The sequence below is a fragment of the Grampus griseus genome, assembly GCF_964374135.1.
Source record: "Grampus griseus genome assembly, chromosome: 1".
NCBI classification, from domain to species: Eukaryota; Metazoa; Chordata; class Mammalia; order Artiodactyla; family Delphinidae; genus Grampus; species Grampus griseus.
Genome location: NC_139017.1, coordinates 145658715 through 145667674, shown reverse-complemented (window position 1 = coordinate 145667674; position 8960 = coordinate 145658715). Strand labels below are relative to the sequence as shown.

Genomic DNA, 8960 nt, shown 5'->3' with positions numbered 1-8960 from the left:
TGGAGGATTAGTTACATGTAACAGACACCCAAAATTACAGTAACTTAAGACAGAGATATATTTCTCTCTCACATAATACTAGAGAGGGCAAGGATGGCAGCTCTGCTCCATGAGTTTATCTTGGCACTTTCTACATTGTTGCATTGCCATCCTTTTGATGTTTTCTTATACCTGTGGTCCAAGGTAGATTACTACCATGACCACTTTATAAGCAATAGGTAGAACAAAGGAAAGACATGGCTTTTCCCTTTTAGAGCATACTTCAAAAGTTGCTCTCATCACTCAAGCTCACAGCTCACGGTCAGAGCTTAGTTACATGGTTATATTTAGCTACAAAGAAGGCTGGAAATTTTGCTTTATTTTAGGTGGCATGTGTCCAATCATATGAAAAGGGAAGAATGGATATTGGGGGACAAGGATCTGTTTTTACCATAATTGTAATAAGGAATCCTTGAAGCTAACTCTTAGAAGAGTAATGTGGGCCCCTTCAAATCACCTAAGGAATCTTTCATAGAAGAGTAGAGAATGTTAGTATCACTGAAAGCAGGCTTTTCCAAGAGGGTATGTAATGATTCCTCAGCCCCCTAGAAACACTGAGAGTATCCTCCCTTAGGAGGATTAGCAAGCAATCATTGCCTAGGGAAAGGAGACATAATTAGACACTCTCTCTTTTGACTGTTTAAGAGGAAACACTGCAGATCTCTAGGATGTGGGCTCCTTGGGAAACTTGTCCTGGGACTGCTTGTTTCCCTGGAAATTCACTGTGCTGTGTATGGAAACGGAAAACATACAGGACTAAGAGCTTCAATTGTGGGAACTGTGGCCTGGGCATATTTGGCTGAGCTGGGTACCAAGGGAGTGGGATTGTCCTATCTCAAAAAACCTTTGCTGGATTGGGAGGACCTTGTTATGTGGTCTGTATTAGTCTGCTTGGGCTGCCATAACAAAATACCCTACGGGAATTCCCTGGTGGTCCAGTGGTTAGGACTTGGCACTTTCACTGCCGTGGGCCCGGGTTGGATCCCTGGTGGGAAAATTAAGATCCTGCAAGCCTCCAAGGCGCAGCCAAAACAACAACAACAACAACAGCAACGAAAACCTAGACTGGGTGGTGTAAACAACAGAAATTTATTTTCTCACAGTTCTGGAGGCTAAAAGTCCAAGATCAAGATTCTACCTGCTTGGGTTTCTGGTGAGAGCTCTCTTCTTGGCTTGTAGGTAGCCACCTCTTTGCTAGATAGTCACATGTCCTATTCTGCATAGGTGCCTGGGGTGGGGGAGAGCAAACACCCCCTGGTGTCTCTTCTTACAAGGATAAAAATCCTATTGGATCCAGGCCCCCTTACAACTTCATTTAACCTTAATTACTTCCTTAGTGGCCCCATCTTCAAATATAGCCACATTGGAAGTTAGGGCTTCAACATATGAATTTTGGGGGGACACAGACATTCACTTCAAACATGGTCCCAGGATGCAATGATGCTCATGGACTCATTTAATTCTAGCTGGACTTGACTGTGGAAATTGTACTGATCTTCCTGGAGCAGATTTCAAAGAGAGCTACACATTCTTCCCCTCTTTGAATCTATTACCCCTTGCCATGTCACTTTAGTTCGTTCCCACATTGACTTGCTTTGGCAGTGACTTGCTGTGTGATTTATGACTTGCTTTGGCAATGGCACAATTGCCAATGTGACTCCAAGAAAGACTTGAAAAGTGCTTTCACATTGAGGCTTTTTTTTCTATTCTTGGGACCCCTATACTGCTGCCATGTGAAGAAATTCAAGCCAGCCTGCTGGATGATGAGAGATATTTGACTTTTTTGGCCCCATTGTTATGGCCAACAGCTTGAAAACTGTCAGATGTCTGAGAAAGGCCATTCTAGATTATCTAGCCACCTGTCAATCCTCAGCTAACTGCAGGTGCATTTGCAAACTAAGAAGTGATCAGCTAAACTGGCCCAGGCCATAAGAACCAACCAGCTGACCCACAGAATTGTCAGATAAATAAATGCTTGTTGTTTTAATTCACAAATTTTGAGATGCTTTGTTATGTAACAATAGATGACTACCATACTTACCTTTTAGAATATATAGGAATATTGGAGTTCTTAGATAATTAAGGAGGAGATACTAGACTTCCTGATAATATGACATGAGGAGCCTGAGTGACTAACTAGGAAACAGAAAAGAGATGTCATAACATGTATAAACCCAAGATTATTGAACAGTTTATATTTGTCATACATCTAAATACTGGTAGCCCTCAGTTCTGAACTCTAAAGCAATTTAATCAATAGCTCACCCTACCATCTTCACTTGGGTATGTCACTGGTACTTAAGAGAAAAAAAAAAAAAGAGCAAACATATCTGAAAATTAATTATAATCTCCTTCAAACTTTTTCTTCACTGTTCCCTATATCAGTTGTCCAAGCCAGAAACCTGGAAATCATTCTCGAATCTTCTCTCTTTCTCTCTACCCAGATGAGTCAACAGTTCCTGTTGTTTCTGCTTTCTGAGTCTCTCTAAGATTCACTTTCTTTCATTACGATGATCACTTTCTTTCTACATGTCATCATCACCTCTCTCCCAGATAATTGTAAAATTCTCTTAATTTGCATAGAATTTGCTAGTGGAATGGGTGTGAAGTGTGTGAGAAGGAAAGGATTCAACTATCATTCTGAGGTTTTGGCCTGAGCAACTGAAAAAAATCGGCTTGTCATTTATTAATGTAGGGAAGATAGGAGCAAGAGGGGGTTCAGGCCAGATTGTGTCACATGGCCACCTCTGGCCTGAGAAAGTGAGTATCTGGATGTATTAGTTTTCTATTCCTGTGTAATAACTTACCATAAACTTATCAGCTTAAAATAATAAGCATTTATCTCACAATTTCTGTGGACCAGGAGTCCAGATATGGCTGGGATATGTTCTCATCTGGAGATTCAACTGGAGAGGTTTGTTTCCAAGCTCACTCAGGTGTTGCAGAGGGAGGAACACTCCCAAACTCGTCCTGTAAGGCCACCATCACCCTGATACCACAAAAAAAGAAAATTACAGACCAATATCACTGATGAACACAGACACAAAAATCCTCAACAAAATTCTAGCAAACAGAATCCAACAACACATTAAAAGGATCATACACCATGATCAAGTGGGATTTATCCCAGGTATGCAAGGATTCTTCAATATATGCAAATCAATCAGTGTGATACACCATATTAACAAATTAAATAATAAAAACCATATGATCATCTCAATAGATGCAGAAAAGGCTTTTGACAAAATTCAACACCCATTTATGATAAAAACTCTCTGGAAGGTGGGCATAGAGGGAAACTACCTCAACATAATAAAGGCCACATATGACAAACCCACAGCAAACTTCATTCTCAATGGTGAAAAACTGAAAGCATTTCCTCTAAGATCAGGAACAAGACAAGGATGTCCACTCTTGCCACTATCATTCAACATAGTTTTGGAAGTCCTAGCCATGGCAGTCAGAGAAGAAAAAGAAACAAAAGGAATACAAACTGGAAAAGAAGAAGTAAAACTGTCACTGTTTGCAGATGGTATGATACTATACATAGAAAATCCTAAAGATGCTACCAGAAAACTACTAGAGCTAATCAATGAATTTGGTAAAGTTGCAGGATACGAAATTAATGCACAGAAATCTCTTGCATTCCTATACATTAACGAAAAATCAGAAGGAGAAATTAAGGAAACAATCCCATTTACCATCACAACAAAAAGAATACCTAGGAATAAACCTGCCTAAGGAGGCAAAAGACCTGTACTCAGAAAACTATAAAGCACTGATGAAAGAAATCAAAGATGATACAAACAGATGGAGAGATATACCATGTTCTTGGATTGGAAGAATCAATATTGTGAAAATGACTATACTACCCAAAGCAATCTACAGGTTCAATGCAATCCCTATCAAATTGTCAATGGCATTTTTCACAAAATTAGGACAAAAAGTTTTACAATTTGTATGGAAACACAAAAGACCCTGAATAGCCAAAGCAATCTTGAGAAAGAAAAACGGAGCTGGAGGAATCAGGCTCCCCGACTTCAGACTCTACTACAAAGTTACAGTATTCAAGACAGTATGGTACTGGCACAAAAACAGAAATATAGATCAATGGTACAGGATAGAAAGCCCAGAGATAAACCCATGCACCTATGGTCACCTAATCTATGACAAAGGAGGCAAGAATATACAATGAAGAAAAGACAGCCTCTTCAATAAGTGGTGCTGGGAAAACTGGACAGCTACATGTAAAAGAATGAAATCAGAACACGACCTAACACCATACACAAAAATAAACTCAAAATGGATTAAAGATCTAAATGTAAGGCCAACACTATAAAACTCTTAGAGGAAAAAATAGGAAGACCACTCTTTGACATAAATCACAGCAAGATCTTTTTTGACCTACCTCCTAGAGTAATGAAAATAAAACAAAAAATAAACAAATGGGACCTGATGAAACTTAAAAGCTTTTGCACAGCAAAGGAAACCCGACACAAGATGTAAAGACAACCCTCAGAATGGGAGAAAATATTTGCAAATGAAGCAATGGACAAAGGATTAATCTCCAAAATATACAAACAGCTCATGGAGCTCAATATCAAAAAAACAAACAACCCAATCCAAAAATGGGTGGAAGGCCTAAATAGACATTTCTCCAAAGAAGACATACAGATGGCCAAGAGGCACATGAAAAGATGCTCAACATCACTAGTTATTAGAGAAATGCAAATCAAAATCACAATGAGATATCACCTCACACCGGCAGAATGGCCATCATCAAAAAATCTACAAACAATAAATGCTGGAGGGGGCGTGGAGAAAAGGGAGCCCTCCTGCACTGTGGGAATGTAAATTGATACAGCCACTATGGAGAACAGTATGGGTGTTCATTAAAAAACTAAAAATAGAACTACCATATGACCCTGCAATCCCACTACTGGGCATATACCCTGAGAAAAATAATTCAAAAAGACACATGTAACCCCAATGTTCATTGCAACACTATTTACAATAGCCAGGACATGGAAACAACCTAAATGTCCATTGACAGATGAATGGAAAAAGAAGATGTGGTACATATATCCAATGGAATATTACTCAGCCATAAAAAGGAACGAAATTGAGTTATTTGTAGTGAGGTGGATGGACCTAGAGTCTGTCATACAGAGTGAAGTTAAGTCAGAAAGAGAAAAACAAATATCGTATATTAGCACATATATGTGGAATCTAGAAAAATGGTATGGATGAACCTATTTGTGTGGCAGGAATAGAGACGCAGATGTAGAGAATGTACATGTGGACACAGAGAGGGGAAAGGGAGGGTGGGACGAATTGGGAGATTAGGATTGACGTATATACACTACCATGCATAAAATAGATAGCTAGTGGGAACCTGCTGTATAGCACAGGGAGCTCAGCTTGGTGCTCTGTGATGACCTAGATGGGTGGGATGGGGGGGTGGGAGGGAGGGGAAATATGTATACATATAGCTGATTCACTTCATTGTACAGCAGAAACTAACACTACATTGTAAAGCAACTATACTACAAGAAAAAATTTTTTTCTTGTGGTTGTAGGACTGAGTTTTTTGTGTTTGTTTTTTGGCTGGCTTTTGGGCCAGAGGCTGCCCATAGCTTCTAGAGGTTGCCTGCAACTTTCTGCCACATGACCCTCTCTACAGGCAGTTCAGAATATGGTAGCTTGGTTCTTCAAGGCCATTAGGAGAATGAGAATGAGAGTGAGTCTGTTAGCAAGACAGAATCTTATATAATGTAATGTAATCATGGAAGTGATACCACATCATTTTTGCTGTTTAGAAGCAAGTCACAGGTCCCACTCACCTCAAGGGGAGGAGATCACACAAAGGCATAAACACTGGAGAGGAGGTGGATCATGAGGGCAACCTTAGAGTCTATTTGCCACACTGACTTTCTTAGTCCCTATAGTGGAAGGCAAGAGGTTGAAATGGAGTTCTGGTCCCTAAGTTGCCAAGGCTGAGTCAGTGGATTCTCTTGCCAGAGACTGTGAATCTGGAATGGTGATGCAATTAGAGAGGAGAGAAGGATAGAATCCCTTTGCACAAGTATGTGGCAGCAGCATAGCACATTGTCTGGTGGTGGTGTGGGAGTGGTGGTGACAGCACTGTCCTGAAATTGTCCCTAATGTGTACTCTGGAGAGACTCCTTGTTTCCTGCCAGTTTCATAAGCCTGATTTTCCAATCTCTGTTCTGTTCTGTGAGCCCCTCTGTATAGCCTTCTAATAATTCCCCCTTAGGCTTAGGATAATCAGTTTGTTTCTGTTGTTTGTAACCAAGAATGTGTCAGACCCTGTACATGCAGGGAACTATAAACAGCTGGCATAACTATAAATAATTGACATAGCAGGGATTAATAGGAGAAGGTGAGGTAGACAGAGACCAGATTTCAGATGGTCTTGCCAATCATAGTAAATTTAGTAGACCTCATCCTGAGGGTCATGGAAATCTATTTAACTGTTTTAAGCAAGGGAGTCACATGTTATATGAAGGTTCTTGTAAAGGCTTTTTGGAGGATGGGTTTGAAGAGAAAGGGACTTGCTGTAGGTGAATGATTTAGAAAGATTTCCCAGTCAAGTAGGTGAGAGAAGATAAGACTTGAGCTGAGGTAGTACCAGTGGGATGGAAAAAGGAGACAGATTGGAGAGATGGTAAGGTTATAGAAGCAGCAGGACTTGTTCATTAATTGGGTGTGGGGGCAGGAGGGGAAGGAAGGAGTCTAGGATGACTTCCAGGTTTCTGGTTGAGGCAACTGGATGGATGGTGGTGAGGAACTGAAACAGGGAATACAGGAACAGACTGATGATTGGCTGTAGAGTACACTGGTTGTGTGTGTAGGCTCTGGTATCTGACAGACCTTGGTTTGAATCCTGGCTCTGCACTTACTAGCTGTGTCATATTGAGCATATTATGTAACTTGAATCTCAACTGTAAACTGGAAATAATACAACTTACCTCTTGTTTGCACATGTGTGAATTGAATGCACAGTGTCTGGTATACAGTAGTTATGCTATAATGTTAGCTATTATTACCTCTCAGAAAGGGTTTAGGGCGGAGGCCAAGCAAAAATGGGTGAACCCTTCAGTAAAGGCTTCTGTGAAAGAACTCCAGTCAAGACAAAAGAGGAAAAACATGGTGCTTTGGCAGACCAGCTAAAGCCAGAAGGAGGAGGTCAGACAGGGCTGAGCTACAGCCACGTTGCTGAGCAGATGAGTCACTGAAAGAGGCAGGCTGCGCTGCCCACCGCTGTGGCCAGGCTGGACTGGGCTATAACATGATGACTTCATTGTCAGTGGGGAATGATGGGGATGCCTTTTTGTCTTCGCCTTCCACTTGAAGGAATCCATCACTTCTTCCTCTTTTATAGGACTTTCCACACCCTGTTTTACTTTCTGGGAGCAACAGGAAACAGTGAAAAGGGGCAGAAAAGCCAGAATTTGAGTTTGCTCAGTGACCTGGTACATATTACTTCCCGTCGGTCTTCTTATCTATAACAGGAGAATGAGCAGACCTGCCTTCAAAGTGTGATGTGAAGATCTGTTGACGGTTGGTTGGAAGGTGCTCAACAAAAAGGCAGGCATTAGTGTTCTGTTTACTGGTTGTCTATTTTGTCTCCTTGCTGCTCCTGGTCCCTCTTCACCTACTTCCTTGAGGACGCTGATCAGTTGTAATTCACTTTTGGATCCCCACCACTTAGCTTGGCCAGACACACAATTTCATGAATGGATGAATGAATGAACGAATCAAGGAGCTTCCACGGCCGCAGCGGGCGCGTCGGGGCCCCGCCCTCTTCCGCTCTCCGCTCCCTCCCACCCCCACCACGCGGTGGGGCCAAGGGCGGGTCTCTCGCGACCGTTCGCTGGCGCGTGCGCGGGAGGCGGCGCGCGGCCAGAGGTGGCGGGCGGGCTCCCGGTGCGCGCGCGCGAGGGGAAGGGAGGGGCGGGGCCGGGCTACAGGCAAGCTGTTGGCGTCTGGCTGTGTAGCCGGCTGCTGCGGTGGAGGCGGCGGCGGCGGCTGCTGGCCGCCCGAGCGTGCACCGGGTGGGAGAAGAAGACACTGCGGCGATGCTGCCGCCTCCGTAAGGAGCGCCGAGGAGGCCGCGGCTCTTGAGGCCCCAGAAAGCGCAGAGGAGCTGCTGGCTGGGGTCGGTGGCTTCGGGCGCCCGCCGGGCCATGGTGGCCGCGGGCGGTGGTTGGCGCGGTAGCGCCGCGGCCCGGGGCCGTGCGGGTCCGGGACATTCGCTGCGCTGACGCCCAGGGCCCAGCCGCAGATATGAAGCGGAGCCGCTGCCGCGACCGACCGCAGCTGCCGCCGCCGCCGCCGGCCGCCCGCCGGGAGGATGGGGCTCAGCGGGCAGCGGAGCTGCCCCAGCCCCTGCCCTCGCGCCGGCGAGCGCCGTCCGGGAGGCAGCTACTGGAGGAGCGGGTGGGGCCCGCAGGGCCCGAAGTCAGGGAGCAGGTAGTGCTGGCCGGGGTCTCGGAGGGAAGGGTTGGGGAGGGGGAGCCTGAAAGGGAGCGATGGGGGAGGGCGATCTCAGGCGGGAAGACTTGGGCTGGGGCGTTGAAGGGGTGGGGACTGAATAGTTCGGCAGAAGGAATGGGAGGTCTGGAGAGGCAGAAAAATGGGGAGTGGAGAAGTGGATGGAAGTGATGGTCTGGGGTTGAATAGGAAATGAGGGAGTACGGCTGAAAAATGGTCCTGTGGGGCGTTTGAGGTTAGGGGTTCTGGATGGGAGGAAGGGACGCTAGAATGTGGGCTGGGAGTAAATGAAGTGCAAAGAATAGGTTTACTAAAGAGGTATGGAGGAATTATCCAGAGGGGCAAATAGTCAATAATATAGTAAATGTTATCCTACTTTCTAGAGGTTATGTTGACAGTTGTGA

General features: G+C 44.4%; 1 protein-coding gene across 6 annotated transcripts in view; it reads left to right on the top strand.

The window, feature by feature from the left end:
- Positions 1 to 8349: 8349 nt before the first annotated feature.
- MAST2 (microtubule associated serine/threonine kinase 2) overlaps positions 8350 to 8960 on the top strand; it is a gene marked incomplete at its 5' end in the record, with an annotated part of 201156 nt that continues 200545 nt past the window's right edge. For all 6 annotated transcript variants that reach the window (XM_082674649.1, XM_082674647.1, XM_082674646.1 and 3 more), the window contains one exon: positions 8350 to 8535. In XM_082674649.1, coding sequence (XP_082530775.1) covers positions 8350 to 8535 — 186 coding nt within the window. The remainder of the gene's footprint in view (positions 8536 to 8960) is intronic.